Here is a 22,445-nt window from a genome sequence, read left to right on the forward strand (position 1 = left end):
TTAATTATATGTAACTTGGCATAATGGAAGTGAACTTCCATGTGCATAGACACAAGATGTCAGCTATTTTCAGTAGTTTAAATTCCCCCCAAAAAACAAAAAAGAGGATTCCTCTGTTCTACACATGTCCGAAATTTAAATACCAAATCTGAATCCCTCAAAGAAATACCTTTGCTTATTTTGTGTCACTTACACCTCTTTTTTGTTTTTTTGAAAACAGAGGGTTAAAATGTTTGGAAGTAGAAGTTGTATTTCAACTGTGACTGTGTTCAGAAAACTGTGTTGTAAACGAGTTAGCTACTGACCAATTATGCCTTTACACTAAGAAGTTTACACGTCCTTTTATGATTTTAATGTTACCTGCTTTATAAAACTGAATTTATTGCAGTAATACACTGGTTTTTGAACAGTTAACAATTGTGGTGATGTTCCATCTGAAGAAGCTTATTCCCATGTCAGGCTCAGTGGTCTGGAATCCATCATCACTTTGTAAAGAACGTTACCCGCATTTTACCCATCTTCCATTCTTCTCACTGCAGGGTTTCTTCAAAGGTTGCCATAACATCACTTTGAAAATTCATATCAATAGTGCCTGCCAGCTGTTTTAAAAAAAAGGAATTGAAAGAAAGGAGACATTTAGGCTGCAGTACTGTAGACCAGGACTGAGCAACTTGTGGCCCTCCATATGTTGACCTACAACTCCCATCCACCTCTGTCTGCATACCCAATGAGAGTTGTAGGCCAAAACATCTGCAGGGTCACAAGATGCCCACCCCTGCTATAGGCATTGGGTCAGACAACACGCTAAGACATGTTTAGGCCACTAACCCTCTTACAGCAAATGGTTAGTGAGCGTGTTTAAACTGTGGTTATGTAGCCAACGTGGTTAGGGATTGTTTTATTTATTTATTTATTTAAAACATTTGTATCCCGCCCTATATCATTAAGATCTCAGGGCGGCGTACAGATAAAAGCATACAGTATAAAACAGTAAATATACACAGCTAAAAACAAATTAAACTATAAACCAAGTTAAAACAATATATAATTGAAAAGCAGTAAAAACAATTAAAGCAGTTAAAACAATGTGTAATCTTAGTGAATTTAACTATTAAAGGCTTTGTTAAAAAGCCATGTTTTCACTTGGCGCTGGAATAAAATCAGCATTAGCACCAGTCGAGCCTCCAAGGGGAGGGCATTCCACAGTTGGGGTGCCACAACAGAGAAAGCCCTTTCCCTTGTCCCATCATAGCGTATGTATTGCACTGGTGGGATACGGAGAAAGGCTCCTCCAACAGATCTCAAGACTCGGGCAGGCATATATAAGGAGAGGACAACCCCAATTCACATGCTAAGCCATAATGTTTAGCTCAAAATGCTTAACCACCGTGGCTGGTTAGTGTTTCAGAGTGTTTCCAGATATGGATTTTATCCCTCCCTCACCCTGCCTCATTCATGGAATTTTATGGATGCAGGGGATCCAAACGTCTTCCACTCATAATCCTCCTGTGTTTTCCCACCACTTCTTCTGCTGTACTGGGTTTTGCTGCCTGTGGTTCTGCAAACCGTGATCCACACTGTGCCCCTTTTTCCCAGTGGGCAACTGGACAACCACCTGTCAGGTATGCTTTAAGGTGGACTCCTGCATTGAGCAGGGGGTTGGACTCGATGGTCTTGTAGGCCCCTCCCAACTCTACTATTCTATGATTTCGCATCCACACAAGGGGGTGTGTGCCAATGACATAATGTGTCCAGGTGTCATTTCCCTGTCTGTTCCCTTGCCGCTCCCATCGCTCTGTACCCGTCTCAGAATACCTTATCTCTACTCTGGGCATGCACACTGGTGAATGTAACTTGCCTACACATGCCACTTCCCTAAAAAAAAGAAGAAGAAGAAGAAGAAGAAGAAGAAGAAGAAGAAGAAGAAGAAGAAGAAGAAGAAGAAGAAGAAATACACCAAAGTGTGATATTTCAGAATTCCTTAATTTAGCAACAGCTCTCCTACATTTGTAAACTTCCTCCTCAATTTCCCAACAAACAGGGCTGCTTGAAAGGGGGCCTACTAGCGGGCAGCTGAAAGCCAATTCCCCACTCCCTGCTTTGCAAAAAGAAAGCCTCAGCGCACCCCTATCCCCGCTTGACAAAGCTGTCTCATATAATTTGTTTTATTTTAATTTACAGTCCTTTTGGAAGTCTGCTCTTCTTGAATACCACTAAGATGCGTTCATATTTATAAAGCCACAAAGGAGACAAATAATCAAGTGGCTGCTGGTGCCATTTGGAAGAGCTGAAAGGAGATCGCACCAGTTTCCTTTTTAAAGGACTGAGCAGATTCTCCTCCCACTCGGCAGCAGAGCACTGCCATGTAAAAAAGAAAACCTGCCTGTCCCCCACCCCACCCTGCTTCCATCACCACCATCCAAAGATGTCACATGCAACTTAAAACTTCTATTTTAAAAAAAATTATAGTCCTTGTACAAATCTGTTCCTCTGGAATACCACTTAACGTACATTAAAAAAGAAGCGCCACCAAATGAACTGCAAAGTTAAGCAGGGGATTTCAGTTCTGGTGCTAGACACATTACACTCTGGGAGTCAAACAGCAAAAGAAACAATTGATTCAGAGCATCATCAGACAAGCATTTTATCGCACGCTTGCTACTGCCCACTTATGGATGTTCGCGTGTCCTTTAGACGATGCCGTCGGCCTCCCGCGCACCTCCTGCTCCTTCTTGCCTGTTTTCCATCACAAAATGGACCCCATTTAATCAAACTTTTTTAAAAATGGAATGTGCCGCCATTTCCTGCTGTGTGCAAGAAAAGCGGCACAATAAAAACACCCCTGGTCTTTGTTTACTTCCTCTTTCTTCTCCGGGTAGAAAGAGGAAGTATAGTGGGACAGGAGCGGCGATGGAGAAGCGACAGTAGGGAACTGCGATTTCCCCTGTCTGATGATACTCTAAGGGCCTTGCTAGACCAGGGGTTAGCGCGGTGCGAGGCCCGTGCTCGTTCCTGTGCGTCCAAATGACGCACAGGGGATCCCGGCCTCAGCCAGGGCTCGAGCCGCCTTGGAACCACGCTAACCAGAACTGCCTGTAGTGCGATTCTTCCTGTGGTCCCGGCCTCAGGTTGGGCTGAGGCCGGGACCATGTGCGTGTGGACCGGTCCGCCACTTTTCCTGGCTACCGCACTTACGTGTGAGTAGCCAGGAAAAGCGGCAGACGGGCCGCAGCACTCCCACTGCCACCGAGTCCCCGGCCTCCGTTTCCTGCCACCCCCATGTCCCCAGCCTCCGTTTCCCACCCACCCCATGTCCCCAGCCTGTGTTGGCCTCCGCCGCCGAGTCCCCTTCCTATGATGCCCGGCACTGCTATATCCCCCGGCCGGGCATCACAGGCTGGGGACTCGGCGGTGGAGGCCATCACAGGCCGGGGACATGGGGGGGGGGGAATTGCGGGCGGGCGCCATCGGGCGGGGGATTGGACATCGTGGGCGGGGGGCGGGTGAGGAAAGAACGGGGCCGGGAGACATCGGGCGGGGGATCAGACATCGCAGGCAGGGGGGCGATGCGGGGGAAGGAGAACGGGGCCGGGGGAGGGAGAAAGAGACTTAAAAAAAAAAACTACTTACCTTTCCTGGTTCCTGCGCTGCTGCTGCCTCTTTAAAAATAAAAAAAATGGCGGCCACAACAGCTCTCCTCCAGAGCTTGTTGCGGCTAACGTGTAAATAAGGGCGAGATCTTGCGTTATTCATAACGCAAGTTCTCCCCTCCTCTCCCTCGGATTTTCGACCAGGTCTAGTAAGGCCCTAAGTGGCTGCTAATAACATTTTGAAGAGCCAGAAGGAGCTGCAGGACATGGCTCTACAACAGGAAATACAGGGCAAGCAATCAGGAAAGGAACACATCACCCTGCCTTCCCCAGGGAAAACAACCCCCACCACGCTTCCATTCTGCATTTTCCTGTCAACACCATTAAAGAAAATGTTCTACTTTTCCCCCAAGTTAAGCAAAAACTCGGGAGAATTGCTGGGAAAACACAGGCATATTACAAAAGAACTTGATCGTCGTCTGGATCACCCGTGAAATGCGAGTGGCTCTGCCATAGTGATTCTTCAATAAATCCTTTTCTGGAAAAGCCCTCCGACTTTTTCTTACCACAGAAAATCCATTAAGGAGAAAAAGATTAAATAACTGCACAACGCCTTCTGGCTGTTAGCGCTAGGAACCCTCCGTTTGGAAGCACCCTCAACTGAATTCAGCAGAACTTGATCTGAGTAAACATGCATAGGTATCTAGCCGTTCACCTCCCAACTGTATCGCCTTTGCATTGAACCAGGAACCGATCCTTTGGTGGCTTTCTGGCTTTTGTGCAGTTTTCACCTCCCCTCTTTCTAAAACATCAAAATGCCTTTCCTAAGGCTCAGCTAGCTTTAGATTAAATTATGCTGGGATTTTGAGGTGGGTGGTGGGTGGGATCAGCCCTGCCCCTTTTGCCTTCAGTCCCCACCCATCACTGGAATGCAGCCCCTGCGAGTGTCTCCAAAATGGAATTCGGCCCTCGGGTTGAAAGAAGTTCTGCATCCCGGCTTTAAGCCTTTGCTTTCGTTGCCATCAACGGGGGCTTTCCTGCCATTGCAAACAGCAGGTTTGGGAGTGGGTGGGGGTTATTCTAATCACGAATGTGGTAGGAGCAAAGGGTTAAAGTCTCCCTCTCCCATGCCATAGTCTCAATCTGGGTCACCCCCCCCCCCCCGCCATATTCTTTTTTGAAAGCAAACATGCCAAGGCTAACTCTGGCCTTAGCTAGACCTAAGGTTTATCCCTGTTCATGTAAATGACACACAGGATATCCCGGGAGCAGGCAGGGACAACCCCAGGATGGTCCCGGGATAAACCTTAGGTCTAGCTAAGGCCTCTGTAAGAAACACATCTAGTTTGCCCCACAGTTTTATCTCTCCCCTTATTTCTAAGATGGCTCCTCAGATAACTTGATCCAATAAAGTTCCATTTGACTCCATTCAAAATAAACTAGGCTATTGGAAGAGATCCTCAGCCGTTGCATTGTGTCATGGCACCGACACCGTTTAAGCTGATTTATGTGTCAATTACTTACCGCTTCTCTCCTTCTGCGCTCTTGCTCCATTTTCCTTGCCAAGTTACGGTCTGCAACAAGATTTTGTGGTGAGTGAAGTTGCTCTTTTGTATATGCCTCTCCTTTTATGGGTGAACAGCTTGCTTTTACTGCAGTGGATTTCAAATCTGTTTCTCCAAGGTTTCTAAAACAAAAAAAACCCAGTGGCTTTCATTTCTTTATAGATTCAAATATGCAGGCCTCACAATGGAACCAATAAATGTACAAAAGCAGTTAGTAATTTACAATCAGCCATGATTCAGTACAGTGATTCTCAAACTCTGTGCCACAATGGGGGGATGAGGTATGCTTGTAAACAAATTAGCATATCTATCGGATGTATCCACTACTCTAAGCCTACTGACGCAAAGAGGTGTCATTCAGCATTGATTACCACACCCATCCACCATCTGCCAATATATGGGCAGTGGTGTCCTGAGGGAGGGAATAAGGATGCACTGGAATTTCCTGACAGAGTCCAAATGACAACTGACAGAAATGCAGAAGTCACAGAATTATTACCACTGTCTGGAAAGTATGGTTCCATCTCTGAGCTGCTAAACAGAGAAGAACTCTGGGAGGCAATATTTATTTATTTAAAACATTTATATCCCGCCCTATATCATTAAGTTCTCAGGGCGGCGTACGGATAAAACCATACAGTATAAAACAATAAATATGCACAGTTAAAAACAAATTAAACCATGAACCAAGTTAAAACAATATATAATTTAAAAGCAGTAAAAGCAATTAAAACAGTGTGCCTATACAGAATGCCTATACAAATTGGTGTGGGTGGGTGTGCGCGAAGATTAAACATTTCAATATACATATAAATAAATATTAACTGGGCTATTTTGCAATTGCAAGCACAATACCTGCCCTTTGTTCTGGGAACTAAATCAAGAAAATATTGTGAAAGTACTTCTCAGTTTTTCATACTCCAGGGAGTATTTATTCATTACATTTATATTCTACCCAACAGCCAAAGCTCTATGGGCAGGTCATAAAAATTAAAACCCTAAAATACATGATAAAAAAATAAACCCTTTAGAAGTTGAAAACAAAATAATACCAACATAAAAAAAAGAATAAAAGCCCAGCAGCAGAGTAAAAATCTAAACCACCACAATACATTTCAAAACAAAACTGAAAGACTAAAAAGCCCGAGAAAAGGTCTTCACTTGGCACCAAAACCCCACAATGTGGCAAACCTTTCTGGGGAGGTTATTCCACATCTGAGGTGCCACCACTGAAAAGGCCCTCTCTGTAGTAGTCACCTGCCTCACCTCATTTGGCAGGGGCACTTAGAGGAATAGCGCTATTGGAGAACCAGCAGGGGCCCTGATTTGGCTCGGGAGTGCAGTATCGCATCAGGCCCCCATGACTGTTCCTCCTTCAAAATAAAAGTTAACTACCCTTTTTAAAAATGGTATGATGAAACTAACATGCAGTTTAGCCCATTATTTCTTCACCAAATGCTCATGGGTGTCATATTGCCTCAGCTGGAGAGCATTAAGACCACTAAGGAGCATTAATTGAAGCCCTTTTGTGACATCCTCGATCACCCATGCAAAAACAGGCCTATTTACACTCATTGAGAAAGCCCAATGCCATCTCTACATGTAGAGCAAACTATGGCTTGCATTTTAAAACCAGACAAGAAGAGAAAACAAAAACTTCGTGCTTTTAGGAGTTACTGATATATTCATTAGTTTCTTCAATTATGATCTCACATGTAGAGTTTAGAAAGCATAATTTAGGTCTTACTTTACACTTATTAACAAAGAGGGAGCCACACTATTATCCCAAGTTTGAGTGCTGGTTTCCACCAATATTCTTGTCTGAATTGGTCCAGAATAAACATGGTCATATACAAAAATAAGAATCACCCTGAAAAGGATATTCAGTTGTTGCCATGTATGACAACTTGTTACTGGCTTTAATTCTTCCCCCTCAAATAGGAATCAGTTCCACACATCCACAAATCAACCACTCCATAGCCTGATGTTAGTTAAACGGACGTGTGAAAAGCAGCCGTTCAATTTAATTACATGGAATAACAAACCTCTCTTTTTCCTGAGGGAGGTTTTTCAGTTTCCTTTCGGTTTGCTCCAATTGCTTTTTTCGTTCCTTTGCCCAGTCACTTTCTTCTTTTTCTAGGGCTGCTTTTTGGAACTGCCTGAAGCTTTCATTGGAGGACTTGATTGAGACTGGAGCAGGTATCATCTTACCTAAACTTGTCCAGGAATCTGCATGCTTGACTTTTATGCCCTGGAATTAAAAACTGACGTTTCTCAGCTATAAACACAAGCAGGTAATACAGTTTTTCCACCTCTGATGGGACTCAAAAAACAAAAAAGCAGGTGTAGTGATTTTTTTTTTTTACTGTAATCCTTATGTCTTCATAAACTCACAAAGAGCTTGCTCTGATTTAGGACTGAACAACATTACATGCAAATGCATGGAACAAATGGGAGTTAAAGTCCAAAGCACTGAAAGGGCACCAGGTTCAACCTTCCAACAGCCCACTTCCATCATGAGATAATCTCTCCCCTCCCTCATTATGGGGGTGTTCTTCATTTTTTTATAGGATTCAGCTAGGGTGCACCCAAGAAGGAGGCTGATTCAGATGATGCCTGCTTGCAAGGCATCTCTTCTTGTCTTTCTCTTGTATGAGTCTGTGTGTGGTGTGTGTGTGATGTCATAATGTGACATCACTCCCATGCTTGGAGTGGAGAATCCAGGCAGCGTTGTTGCTAAACTGATACATCCCAATATTCCCCGGGCTGCCTTTCCATCTTTCTGAGACCTGATTTGTAATATTTATAATTTAGAATGCAATTGCAACATTAGCCTATCCGGTGTTGATTGGCAAAGTACTAAAGAAGCTTTTTCAGGACTGCTATGCCTTTAGTCAGAAGCTACTGTCTTGTGGTTTCAGGCCCTGTAATTGGTTCCTGTTTAGCAGGAACATGACATTATTGAAGCGGGGCTTGTTAGTTATTGATTTATTCTTATTCACTTTTTAGGAATTGCCAAATAGTGCTATTTGGAAATGAAAAAATGTGAGAGGAAAACAGTAACGGATCCCCTCCCTTTTCAGAGAACAGGAACTAACTAAGGAGCAATTCATCACTAATGCAGCACAGAGGAGGAAGTAATCCGATGCAAAAATATCTGGGAAGAAGCTTCTAATTAAAGTTGCAAGGGCCCTTTGCCGAATGAGACTTACTTCTGAACAAAAATCAGAGAAGCATCTTGACACTGCTGTGTAATATAGCACCATATTAAGTGCCATTTGGAACTACCATTTTAATTCCTTTCCCAGCTGACTGTGGTACAGCAATGCCTCAGCAGCTCAAAGGCCCTAGGTGTGAAAACAACCTTAGTCTCAGTTAGAGGTTGCTTTTGAAGGAGAGAAAAATCTTCTTTTCTCTGCAGGACATGAAAATTATTAAATACTATGACAAGGTAGATTTTCACACTTGCCCAATGAGTGGCGGCTGTGGAATCCACCAGTCATTGGGATTCCTTCATATTATGCCATTCTACTAATCTCCCAACTCTTGCTGAAAATTTAGTCAATAGTTTTTTTGGGGGGGGGGGATTTAGTAATATAAATCTGCCCTAAGGGATAAATTTATTGGACTTCCCTTTGGACATATTAAACATCAGATTAATTGCTTTGACTATTTTGAGGACATGACAATGGATCGTGGGATGAGGTTAGTCATGCACCCAGGTTGCTAGCATGCCCCCCAGCTATGTCCCCCTTTGCGCAAGACTGCTAGTGGAAGATGCTGCATTGATTTGATGGGCAGTCACCATGTACCAATTCGAGCCATGATGATGAAGACAGTTATCCCTGTCCGAGTCACTTACATAGGCTGACCTCAGATTGAAGGAACTCCCACAGTTCATTAAAAACAAACAAACCCCGCCCCTCTAAGGGCCCTCTACTTTTAGGTATCAGCATGTTATAGAAAACCATTCCAGAAGACAGCACATTATTACCTTCGCTAGAGGAATTTGAGGTTTAGTATCTCTCTTTTTTTTACCCTCACAATTATCAGAACAGCTTGCTGGAACACTGGCATGTGCCGAATCAATCCTACGTTGCCCACACGGACCATCTGGGAAACTAGTCTTCAGTTCTGGAATGTAAACAGAAGCAGTGACAAGGTAGTGAGTTGGCGGGGGGGGGGGGGGGCGGAGAACACCACCGTTAAATCTTTGTTATTAGATGAAAAGATCCACCCAAGAGCGTTTAAACTTAGGCACGCTTATCCATTTGAATCACAGAATAGGTTTCCACTCTTCTGTCTTAGGAAGGCTTTTGTCTATCCCTTGTTTACTTTGCATGATTTCCAAGTAAGCAGAAGGGCAAGAACTCCCTCTGTGGCTTTAGCTTTCTATTTTCAGATGCCTGCTTGAGTGTAGGAGATGCACATTTTCCGTTACTCATTTCCTGCTCCCGCCCATCTTAAGAGGGACCATTTTGCCCCCTGTGATGCTCTTTCCCAGGCTCCCCAGGGGAAGAAGAGCCTGTTACTAAGTAACCTTACATTTAGGGTAACACTCTCCCTGTGCTGCCTGCTTCTACCTTCTCCAAACAAATAGGTCAGCCCTCAAATCTACTGATGGTATAAATTCACAGTTCACTCCCACTGGGTCGCAGGTCCCTGGGAATTAGAGGTTCTGTGCTGTGAGCAATTATATCCTTTCACAAACTGTTATTCTGACAAAATAGTTTCTGGAATATCTTAGAAGACGTTTCACTGACTACTTGCTATATACACATTACCAAATTCTTCTTCGCTGCCAACGTAGAATCCTCAAAAAAAGAAGCAGTTATCTGCTCATTTGTCGTAAGAAAATTATATCCCTCCCTAAGCAGGCACATTTTCAGAGCAACGATTTGTTTTGGTAATTAAGAGTAGCTCACCAGCTTATGGACTTGTTCCTATACTGAAAGCAAACAGATGATGTAGCTCTCTACTTTTCATAACCATTTCAATGTACGACGGCTGCTTCAAAAACTTGCCACATGATGACCTCCCTATGGCAAGCCATGGGTCCACGTCTGTAGCCACAGGTAGGTTTGGCTTTGGTGTATATCGAGAAACACCAGGTAAACAATGGATGCCAACACATGTTGAATTCTCTGTATATTGGCAGATGGGTACAACTGGCTTCCATGGGCAAAGGGAGCATTGAACTGGGTCATGAGAACAACTGACAAACTATGTACCACTAAGTCAGGATGGGAAAGTATCTGAAGAGATAGTTGTGTGCGGTTCTGCTTGCATTAACTGTGATCTGTGTTGACACTGTGACCTGTGTTGACACTGCTAGTCTGTTTGGATTAGGAGAGATCATTACCAATCCTATCTGGATTGCGGGCAAACTGAAGCAGCGTGCCCAAGAGCGCCCCAGAAGTACCATCCTAACTCATGAACTCAAATGTAGTAGTAGGCTTCAAAAGCAGGGGTTGTAAAGTTCACTTTGCATCTAACACACTGGGCGTATGAGCCTATTCAAGACTACTTAGATTACCTAACCTCAACACCGTTTCGACCACCCTGACTAAATCTATAAAGACATAAAAAGGATTGGTGTAAGACTTAATTTTCATCTATTTATTCAGCAGTTGCATATAATTGCAGGCTGACTGGGTAACAAAAAGTGAAGAGAAAGAGAGGGAGAAAAAGTGTGCAAACAAATCAGAGGAAAAAAACAGACGAGGTAAACATGAAACCAAGGCTTAAATTAAAATTTGCAAAGTATTCCTTTGAAAAGGATTTTTAATCCCACGACTTTAAGCAATATTTAAGGGTGAAATGTGTTACACAATGTGGCCTTTGAGATATAAATCTGATAATTTCACAAAGGTGTTTAGGTTAATAGGAAGCTTCAATATTGCAACCCGTAGTAACAGACTTGGATTACTTTCTGCTCTTAGGTCTGTGGTCTAAGAGCTCCATCACATGGGAGGGGGCATACTCCCTACTGTCACTTCTCCGCCCATGTTTTCATTGCTCAATTACTTCCTCTTTCAAAAGAGGAAGTACACAGCGAGCACGAGGCCCATTGAGTCCGCTGTTCTAATGGTGCTGCTTCTCCTGCACACAGCAGGAGAGAGCAGCAACTTCTGGGTTTAAAATATATTGGTCTTTGTGGAGAGTTTTTTTGTCGTGCAAGGAAGGCCAGAAGGCGCGTGGGAGGAAGACATCATGGGAGGGACCTGCAAAAAATCCGTGAGTGCCCGGTAACGAGCGTGCAATAAAACGCTCGTCAGATGGAGCTCTAAGAAGAAATACTTCTGGCTGCTGCCAGTAAGCATTACTCACTAACACCATGTTTCCAAGTATTACAATAGCAGTTCTTTTTTGAAATTTTACAACTAGGACATTAACTGTTCTTGCACAGGGTAGAAGGATGTGCCAAATTAAACCTCCCTGTTTATTTAAAACAGGGGTGGGGATCATGTGGCCTTCCAATTGTTGTTGTTGGACTACAACTCCCATCAGCCCTAGCCAACACAGCAAATGGTGAAGGGTATTGGGAACTGCAGTCCAACAACATTGAGGGCCACACATTCCCATCCCTGTTTTAAAGAGTGGTAGTAATATTTATACCAGTATAAAAGATGCAAATAGTGGTCTAATTAGTAGCTGGTTAACTGAGCATTTCTAAATCTTGCCCAAATCATGCCGACTCATACACACACAATTTGAATAAAGGTACTTTACAGTTACAGAAGATGTCAAAACTATGTAATATAACAGACTTATGAGTAACAAACTAATCTGCCCCCCCAGATGTGCTGCAATCTAGAAAAGACTAAAAAAAAACCATTTCCAAATATATATATATCAAGGATAGAGGTGGATTTGGATTACAGTACATTTCACCCATTAAATAATAGCTCAGTGGTTCCATCTCCCACAATACATTTGCTTACCCTACACTATTTAGATAACCCAGCAAAAAAAAGTGTATCCTTTTGAACCACTTTATTTGGACTGGAATAGTCACAAACATTTAGTATGTGCCCAAGTTGCATTAGTATTTGTATTACCGGAATACATGCTTTGTTCTTGATTAATAGGGTTTGAGTTGGCAGTTCCCAAAGAGGTTTCAGTACAGAGAGCAGATGGTTGCGCCAGATGCAATGATGATGTTTTTCCAATCTCTTTGGTATCACTCGACGGGATATTTGGGGAGGAGCAGCAACAAGACACCTAAAGGAAAATTTGAAGTCTTAGAGAAGAAATAGTCTGAGATTGGTCACATCTGCAGTGTTCCCTCACCCCCCCGGTACTTCACACATGACGTACATGTTCTTTCTTTTGTATAGGAAAAACTACCACCTTTGTGAAGGAAAAATGCTGATGTGGCTTCAAGACTCTGGGCATGTCTACACTGGGGAGGGAAGGGGGGGAGATCTCGTGATATGCTGATCGCGAGATCCTCCCCTTTGTCCACACGTGGCGTGTGATGTCCAGGGAGGAAGGAGGACATAGTGCCCGCCATTTTTGGTTTTTTTTTTATTGAAGATGAGCGCACGAGTGCTCCAATGATAAGGTCAGGTGTGGTGGTTTTTTTAAAAAAACGATCCCTCTCCCCCCACCCCTGATGGGCACGGAACGCCTTAGGAGCTCGGTGCCCTGGGCCCTGTTCCCAGCTCCTCGCTTTTACTCGCAAAGAGCTAGGATGAAACTGGGATGGCTACCCACACTTCTCATGGTCTTGGGACGATCCCAAGACCGTGGGAAAAATCGAGATAAAAGCCATCCCAGTTATCCCGGGGAAATGGAGGGATCTTCCCTCCCTGCCTCTGCAATCCCCGGTGCGTCATGTGGACACACAGGGATGATCTCAGGGCGATCCCTGGGATAAGGCATGGTCTAGACATGCCCTCTGTGTAAAACTTATTTGTTTCAACAGTTTCTGCAAAACCAAGTTTTTAAGTGTTAGGTGGCTTCTATATTCTTCTGCCAAAAACTGTATGGGGAAAGCTGGCATTGTCTAACAAGAAAGTCAGCGAAATATTGAAATGAGCCCATGCCTTTTCTTGATAATGCCAATAACTTGAGATATTAACACTAGCTGGAGTTGAACCCTATGGGCTGGCTCCAAAGGTTCCCTTCTTCCATCAGAGGAAGCCTCTTCCATCAAAGAAAGGAAATCTTCAGATGCAATCCATGGTCAGCCATGTAAAGGTGAGGGCAGAAAAAGGTCTTCTTCAATGGCCTTCCATGAGTAGAAATTATTGGAAGTATAAGACGCTAGAAGATGTGAGAACTGGGAATTTGAGTAGTTGTTCGTATCTAAAAATGCTTTTCACAACAATTTTATCAATGATATTCACCTCCGAAAGCATAGGAGGAGACTGAATAACAGAGGAGTGGGCTACCAGTAAGCCGCTTTGAGGTCCTTGTTGAACTGGAGTACAGTGCAATGGGGACACAACAGCCACAATTCCTGGAAGGGGTTCAGGCGGGCAGAAAAGAGAAGAATGTTATTGCCTCTGCTTTATTTATTTATTTATTTCTTACCACTTGATATAATAAAATCTCTGTAGACAGCATGGAAAGCTCCGATATGTTGCAACGTTTGATCAGAATGATATTGCCAGCACAAACTCATCTTCAGCTGTGCTGGTGTGACAAACAACCTGAGTGCTGATAACTCGAAACATTCAAAATCCTGAATAAGCTTCTCAAACGTTACCTGCCTCTCCCTCCGGATTGAGGCGGGGTACAACATAAATGCAAATGCCATAAAATACATACAATTAAAACATTTAAAACTAATACATTATTAAAAGCAGCACATTATTAAAAAGCATCTTAAAATTCAACTGGATAGGCCTGCTGGAAGAGATCAGACTTTATAGCTTTCTTAAAATCTGTAAGACTGTTAAGTTGACGAATCTCTCCCAGCAGGCCATTCCATAACCTGGGAGCGGCAGAGGAAAAAGTACTCTGGGTAATAGTTGTCAGCCTTGTTTTTGTTGACTGGAGTAAATTCTTCCCAGAGGACCTGAGTGTGCGAAGAATTGTATGGGAGAAGGCGATACCGCAGGTAGCCTGAACCCAAACCATGTAGGGCTTTATTTGGGCTATATTTGTAGATAAGAGTAAATATTTCAAAGATGGTATAAGTCTCCAATGTTTTCCTATCCAAAAGCAGAGTAAAGGCAGTGGCTGCCCGCAGAATTCCACATTGCTCAAGGACGTGGGTGCTTCTTAAAGCCATGTATGCATTTCTACCTTTCCAACACAGTAAATGTTTGTGCTACAGCAGTTCTACAAAAAGCCATGACTGCAGCAAGTGAGAGCATCCTCCCGAACCACTCAGTTGTCTGTAGAAGATTTACCTGCAGGAGAGAGGATGCTTTGCTCTCGAAGTTTAAGCGGGGTACGCTGTAAAGATTGGGCATGTTGCAGTATCTGGTGGCCGATCCCCATCTGAGACGGCATGCCAGCAGGCAAAGAGTTTTGTAGTTGGGGGATAATATTGCAGGACATCCTTCGATGAAGCAGTGGCATCTGATGGGGAAGAATTCAATAGGGCTAGTAAAGGGTTTATTGGGGTTTTTATATATATTTATTGAGTCTTGTAATCTGAAATGTTTCCAACACATCACAGAAAAAAGCAGGATTTCAGCAAGGGCACCACTTTGAAAATCAGATTCTATGAAGGCTCTGGGGTCAGGGAGCGGGGAGCTAGTATTTATTTATTTATTCATTCAATTTATATACTGCCCCATAGCCGAAGCTCTCTGGGTGGTTTACAAAAGTTAAGAACAGTGAACATCAAAAAGTATACAAAATTTAAAACCATCAAAAATATAAAAAACAACAGTATAAAACAACTATCCATTTAATCAACAACAGTTCTGGGGTCCATTAAAAACAAACAAACTTAGCACATGTTGTTAAATGCTGTTAAATGTTTGGGAGAAAAGTCTTGACCTGGCACTGAAAAGATAACAATGTTGGCGCCAGGCGAGCCTCATCGGGGAGATCATTCCATAATTGGGGGGCCACCACTGAAAAGGTGTGGTGTACTCACTCAACTGCAGTGCAGAAAAACAGCAGCAATAATCAGACATATCTTTGCAGTCAAACTAATGCACATGTGGGGGCTATACATAATGGACACATGTACAGATGCCAACATATTAGGTAGAAATACCAGGAGCAGAAGAGGAACAAAGCAAAACAAAAGTAGTATGGGCTTTGAACATTTTACAAGAAAAACAAAGAGTTTACCTTAAGCTGCTCTCTGCAAAACAAATCCTTTTTCCCATTCCCATTTTGTTTTAAGCACATTTCTATAAAAAGATGAAGAAATGCAGACATTTATGGTATGGGTGCATATGCTGGCATTACAGACATTTTCCCTTGTGCAAGGCATAGGCTGTATGCTTTTCGTATTCCTCTTTTATTCTCCCATTTGCGACATTTTCCACAAAGGCCTTTCCAACTCATACGTGTTTCAACTGGCTACACCTTCAGCGACAAACATATTATACAAAAAACAAAGCCAGGTGTGTTGGATTATACATTTTCAAAAACAGAGGATCAACAATTATCTGCTTTCATGTTTCCAGTGGTTTTGAGGGCACAGAAACCTGACACGAACACATCACCCAGCAGGGCCTAATCTGAATGTCTGTAAACCCTCCTCCTCCATATCCTCTTAAGACTCTGATCATGCAAACATCTCAACTACAATACCAGTCAGCTTTCTCCCATCCTCATTCCCCCCCACCCACACACACCACTTGCCAAACTGCTTTTTGTCATATCCTGTCTGATGAAAAGATCTGGAGAGCTCAAAAGCATGTACATTTTTGGTGATGGTTAGGTTGGCCTATTAAACACCTCATCCAATACATTTCTCTCAGCGTTTCAAAATGCAAATACAATCACAATGGATTTTGAAACCTATCGTGAGCAACTTCTTATCTCCTCCTCTCAGGGTTATGGCCGTCCGCTGCATGCATCAGTCTCCAAAAAGCCTGACTCATACACTAACTGAGCCTGTGGATCAGCTGTGTGTTGTGAAGGAAAAGGTCAGCGTGCCCCCTCCACCCACCCTGTAGGGACAGCATCAGCACCTTGGTATCCCTGAACAGCTGCCAGGGCCCTCAGCATCCTGGCATGGCCTATTTGCCGGTGAAAAGAAGAGATAAACAAATTCCCAGTCCAGTACTCCAAGCAGCATTGGGCATTTGTACTTAGCCACCATTTGCATTTCCCCACAATGCCCCAGAGCACCACTAAATTCTGGGATATGATGAGAAATTAAAATGGTGGCTAAAACAGTAACCCAGCTGCCTGGAATACTGACGCCGCCACCACCAGATAAGCCCATCAGGACCCACCGATGGACAAGAGGGCATTTTGCCCAGGGCCCCCTCAAACCTGGAGTTGACTCTCTTACTATCTACACCAGCCTTCCTGAACCTGGTGCCATCCAGGTGTGTTGGGCTACAACTCCCAGCATACTTGACCATTGTACATTCTGGCTGGGGGATTCTTGGAGTTGTAGCCCAACACATCTGGAGGATACTGAGTTGGGGAAGACTAAGTTCCGCAATGTAACACCTGACATGAAGGCCCTGCACACGTGACCCTCACATGAGCTTGGTGGAGGGAGAAGCATGAATTTGTTCTTGTACTACACAACATTCAAGGATGCCTTATCATGGGTTTAGCTCCCCCAGTAGGGAAAAAATGGAGAGAGACCAACTCAGAAGAAGTCCCAGTTTAACTTATTCAACACATTTGCCAAGGCCATTCTTTCAAGGAATTTATTAGGGCTCCATCACAGTTACTTCCCCTCCTTGTTTTGCCTCCACGATTTCTAGCTCCATTTCATTAGCGCGTCAAGCTAATGGCCCCTTTCACGAGGGTTTGCAGTATCGCTCTATACCAATGAAACCTCCCTTTCACTTGTTTGCTCTTCCGCTCCACCCCACCCTGCCCCTTCTCCTTCTACCTCCAGTTCATTGATTGTAACATTGTGAGGGGCGTGGGCTCCTTCCCCCCCTCACTCTGGCTTTGAAGTCTAGCGATTTACTGATTTAACATTTCATTGGCTGGGCTCCGTTTCTGCGGGCAATGAGAGTGGGGCTGGAGCAGTAAAAGTCCATTCAACCAACTCAGCACAAGTCCATTGGTTCGACATGGTGCTGGAGGAGGAGAACCACCCCGCCCTTCCCTTTCGTCAGCAAGCTCTCCCTTCAAAGCACACGCCCCCAACAAAGGAAATACCGAGAGGACAGCAATACACGGGGGCTCAAGGGGGCTTTAATTCCATTTGGGGGAAATAACCCAGACTTTCCTTGCTCTAGGAAAACATGAAAAAGGGAAGGGAAGAGGCGGGGTCATCTGAGTGCTGTTCTGCAAAACTGCAAACCAGGCATGATGAGAGTGTGATAAAATGCTGGTGAGATGGAGCTCTTAATAAGGGTTGGGTGCGGAGAGAAAATGGAACTTGGAAAGTGAACCTGATTCAGAATCGCTGCTGCCAGAGGAGCTGGAATCATTGCTGGTGCTCGCTGAGTCAGAGGAGGTGCTGCTACTGCTACTGCTGCTTTCACTCAGCCGGCTTGGCCCTCCAATGATCTTTGGAACGGCATTATTTTCAGCTGCAAGACAGGGAGGAGCACTGAACAAAATGTGGGTCTTGGAGTGGGTGGAGAGAAAGCAACAGTCAAGCACTAGTAAAGGCAATGGCACAGCTAGGTAATTTGAGACCCTGGATGTCATGGTTTGTGGGGGTGGGGTTGGCTTCAGATGGCCATGTGTATTGTTTCTGTTGTGAAGCACATGACTAACATTTCACATCTGATGTCAATGGGGTGGTGAGTCCGCTTCAGGTTTCAGTCAGAACCCAGTCAGAACTCTAAAGGTGCTTCTTTGGAGTTCTGACTGAAACCTGAAGCAAAGCTCCACACCGGGGGGGGGGGGGGATTAACACGCTCCCTACCTTCGCTTCTCTGCCCGTGTTTCCGTTCCTCAGTTACTTCCTCTTTCAAAAGAGGAAGTACACAGCGAGCACGAGGCCCATTGAGTCCAGTGTTCTAATGGCGCTGCTTCTCCCGCACACAGCAGGAGAGAGCAGCAATTCTGTGTTTAAAAAATACATTGGACTTAAGGAGGTTTTTTTTGTTGCGCAAGGAAGTCCAGAAGGGGCGGAAGGCACGCAGGAGGCAGACGACGTCATGTGAGGGACCTGAGCAAACTCCGTGAGTGTCCAGTAACGAGCGTGAAACAAAACGCTCATCGGATGGAACTTCCAGACTCACCGCCCCACTGACATCGGAGCCACCAGCCTCCACTGCTCAAATCATAACACCATCATGATTACAGGAATAAAATGGAGTTTACTTCTGATGCCCTCATCACTGGTTGTCTTCTGGATGGTCAGGGGGGCAGCGGCAGCGCAGTGCTGGACCCCAAGCCAGTCCTAGCTATATCACTGAGTAAAGGATCCAGCTTTAACTAGCATTTCTATGCCCATAATGGTTGCCAGTCAGCCAAGCAGTGTAGTTTCTCCAATTCTCATGGCTGTTTCCAGAGAATCAATTACTGGATAAGCTACACATAGACAAGTGCAGCACCTCCACCCTTCAAGGATTCCATGCAATTATTTTCCACACCTGCCCTCAGTATTTCTGTACAGATGTTTCACCTACATTTTGCACTTTCTTTTCTAGAGTTGAGCTGCCCATTGACATCCAGCAGCCTCCTTTCTAATTCTTGTTTCTTCTCAAAATTAAGTTCTTCTTTGGATTTTTTCGCTGCATGCAAGAGGAGTGGAAAATAAATATCAGGCGCTGTAGCCAAGCAATTGTCTAGTAAAACTTATGGCTCGTTTTTGTCTACATTACATACACACCATAATGTTTCTTTGGCCTTTTTCTCAAACAAGCCATTACATATTTCTCCAGCTCCCTTAGTGTTGATGCTTTGAGAGTTTCAAAGTCTATTTCTATTTCATCAGGATTTGAGTGTCTCAGCGAAGGTTCCCTTGACTGAATAATATAGACCACTCTGCCAAGCTTTTCTCCCGGGAGTTTATTTATGTCCAAACTTAACTGCCTCTTTTCATCATAACTCATAGGCTTGGCATTATCCTCGTCCTCAGACTTGTGCGCTGGCTCCTCTTGCGGCTTGATTTTCTTTGAACGACTTGCAAGGGGGGGGGGAAATAAAAATGAGTTAACTACAGTGCCAACAGCTTTGAGTACAATTTCACACCCAAAAGCTATCTTACATGTTCAAAGACATTTTCTTCTTCAGCTTCTTCATTTGCTTCATCTTTTTCTTCTTTTGACTCCCAGTCCTGTCTTTGACTTTGTTTTTTCTTTTCTCCTTCTTGGGTTTTCCTTTTTTCCTCTTTTTCAATCTGGGTAAGGTTGTTTTAGCCAAAGCTTGCAATTGCTGATGAACAGCCTTAAGCTATTAAAACAAAACAAAAAACAACAGCTACCACCCAAAACAAAACGTTTGAATGCATCTTTTAAAGAAGCTACTACAAAAGAAAAAGGAAGAATTTTACAGAGATCTAGAATGTAATCTCAGAGAGAGAGAGAGAGAGAGAGAGAGAAGATACAGGTTTTTGTTCTCTCTACAAGTTTTTATCCAAACATTTGGGGAAAATAAGCAACTTGATTATGTTGTGTGGGGTAGTTTAGTTGCAGTCAGGCATCACATGCAAGCAAATAATTTTTACAGCAATTAATAGTCTTAAATGTATGTATACTACAGATAATGGAACATTTCCAACTTTGTTCCCTCTTGGCAGACCAGGTGCTTAATTTAAATTTAAACTGTTTCAATCAAAATAATATAATTTGTCTCTTGAGGCTCATTATCCAACCTATTGCAGTGACAGATCAAACTCCTCTTGGAATTCATTCATCACCCTATGCAGCCATGATGAATAAGGTACAGCTTGCACCCACAACGTTCTGATTATAGCCAATAAGAGCAAAGCAAGTGCTCTAATTGACAAGGAAAACAACTGCAGAAGTCCTGCCCCTTCCTCTTTGTCAGCTCATACAGCATGTAGAGAACACTTCACTGTTTCCTTTTTTGTTGTTGTCAGTCATGCCAAGGCTTTACTTTTCATTGGCTAAGCAAGGTCAGGGCAGGAAAGAGGGAGAAACAAGTTTAGAGCATGCAGGTAAACCTATACATATAGTTTCATTTATTGACTGATGGTGTTATTTAAAATTACTTTTGATTTATTTATGTGGGGGTGGGTATTGCAAGCCACCTTGTAACACAGGTTATGGAAAGATAATATGATTATATAATCTCCCATGCACTTAGAAAGTATGGGAAGGGGAAATTAAAGGAAAGCTAATAATTCAGACCACATGAACACATTAGTGAGCCTGGAAATTAGCCAGTTTACAAACAGAGTGGCAATCTTTTTTTTATTATTGTTATGGGGTTGAATGATCTCTCAAGGACCCGCACACCTCTGAGACTCTGTAGTTGGGGGAAAAGACTACAAGAGGTTAGTTGAGTGGAGTTATGGAGATTAGTTGAGTTGTGTCTGTCCTCAGAGATGACCATAGACAGGCTATTCTGGAAGAGGCCTTGCCTTTCTCTTACCTCCCTCCCTAAGGAATGTGCAAACAGAGTCTGGGATGAGAACAATAGAAGCAAGCTAAGTGTGTGTGTGTGTGTGTGTGTGTGTGTGTGTGTAAAACAATCTGCTTGGACTGGATCTGAAAAGGATGACTGAGAAAGACCCCTGTCTGAGACTCTGGAGTTAGTGTAGACAATCCTGTACTAGATGAGCCAATGGTCCAATTCAGTAAGGCATCTTTGCATTTTTCCTGCAGTGGTGTGCAAGGCAAGAGCCTTATGACATCATCAGTGATGTCAAGCTCCGGCATGGTTAAGCAGCAATAGCACTACACACAGCATCTGTCCCCGATTCTTTCAACTCATGCATTTGTTAAGAGAGGATACTGATCTCACAGTGTTCCAAAAATGTCACAGGAAACAAACAACATGTACTGTGTTGCTTTGCCCACGGGATGGGAATGTAAACTTGGAATGGAAGTTTTCTGAACAAGTTAATTTGGTGTAATCAAGCATCATGTTAAGTCCCTTTCACTTCTCTGTTAGTCATTATTAATAAGAATTAGGTTGGCCATGGTACAAGTTCTCTCTCTCACACACTCATACACACACACACACCACTTTACTATTAGCAAAACATGCCACACATCTGCTAGGTAGAGCAACATCTACATTGCCACCTACTTGATCCTGGAGCTCTTCAAGGCGCCTTGCTCTTTCTTCTTCCGAGTCCTCAGAGGAGGTGTCACTGCTGCTCTCACTCGAAATAGGTGCTGCCATCCTTGCAATGGGTGTCAGCAGAGGCCTACAGGTAGCTGGCTCATCTGGAATTTTGGCAAACTGCATCTCAAAGACATCCTTAATAGAAGAAAGTTAGCCAGCCTTAAAACCTCGCCTTGATAGTTAGCTTGCTTTAGGAGTTCAGGAATTTTAATGCTTGTTACTGTTGCGTGAAGGCCCTTACTGCATCTTCACTGGGTTTTCAGAAATGCATTTTCTTTTACTGTCAATAACTCACTCACCTGGAGTTTCCTTGCCATTGCCACCACCTCATGGTCTGGAGAGTTGTATCTGTAGCAGTTCATAAACATTAGCCTAACATCAGCAGCAAATTCTTGTGTCTCTTTATACTCATAGTTTTCCATTTTCTTCTGCGAAGAACAGAAGGAAATAAGATTCAAATTCTGCTAAACATATGTGACATATTGTTAATACATGAGACCCGCCATTTTAATACTATACATTTAATACTTTGGGGATTATAGGCTTAGCGTTACATAGCCTGAACCCCATTAATATGCCTGAAGAAGCAGGTTTCAAGTTCGAAGAGTCATCCAACACAATATTTGGTTTATTAAGCAGACCCTGTTTAGTTAATTGTATGCTCACTTTAGGTCTAAATCTCAGCGCTTTATCACACTAGCGTTATACTGGGCAATCACTGCAAATTGCGTGCAAAGGACTCCAAAGTTTTCCAGCTTATAATCTGCTTTTACTGTGAAGTACTCCCATGCATCCTGCTTTAATTGTGCTATAAGGCAAAAGACCCGACCTATTTTGCTATTAGTTTTGGAGCGAATCATTTGTTGTTTTCCGAGCGGCCACTGGGGGCGCAGGAGCAGGATTTGATACTTTTAAGCTTCAAATTAAAGAAATGCTTACATCTGCGTAAGTTTTAAAGATA

At 43.5% G+C, this 22,445-nt stretch overlaps 1 protein-coding gene across 1 annotated transcript in view; it reads right to left on the bottom strand.

The window, feature by feature from the left end:
* Positions 1-204: 204 nt before the first annotated feature.
* Positions 205-22,445, bottom strand: part of BRDT (bromodomain testis associated) — a 36,925-nt gene continuing 14,684 nt past the window's right edge. The window contains exons 6-19 of the mRNA XM_063117723.1: positions 21,784-21,912; positions 21,446-21,619; positions 19,437-19,621; positions 19,059-19,351; positions 18,852-18,960; positions 17,665-17,825; positions 15,419-15,480; positions 14,521-14,692; positions 13,510-13,622; positions 12,229-12,379; positions 9,150-9,289; positions 7,201-7,406; positions 5,115-5,277; positions 205-599 (exon numbers count right to left, since the gene is read on the bottom strand). Coding sequence (XP_062973793.1) covers positions 531-599; positions 5,115-5,277; positions 7,201-7,406; positions 9,150-9,289; positions 12,229-12,379; positions 13,510-13,622; positions 14,521-14,692; positions 15,419-15,480; positions 17,665-17,825; positions 18,852-18,960; positions 19,059-19,351; positions 19,437-19,621; positions 21,446-21,619; positions 21,784-21,912 — 2,127 coding nt within the window. The 3' untranslated portion in view covers positions 205-530. The remainder of the gene's footprint in view (positions 600-5,114; positions 5,278-7,200; positions 7,407-9,149; positions 9,290-12,228; positions 12,380-13,509; positions 13,623-14,520; positions 14,693-15,418; positions 15,481-17,664; positions 17,826-18,851; positions 18,961-19,058; positions 19,352-19,436; positions 19,622-21,445; positions 21,620-21,783; positions 21,913-22,445) is intronic.

The sequence above is a fragment of the Elgaria multicarinata genome, chromosome 1 (assembly GCF_023053635.1).
Source record: "Elgaria multicarinata webbii isolate HBS135686 ecotype San Diego chromosome 1, rElgMul1.1.pri, whole genome shotgun sequence".
NCBI classification, from domain to species: domain Eukaryota; kingdom Metazoa; phylum Chordata; class Lepidosauria; order Squamata; family Anguidae; genus Elgaria; species Elgaria multicarinata.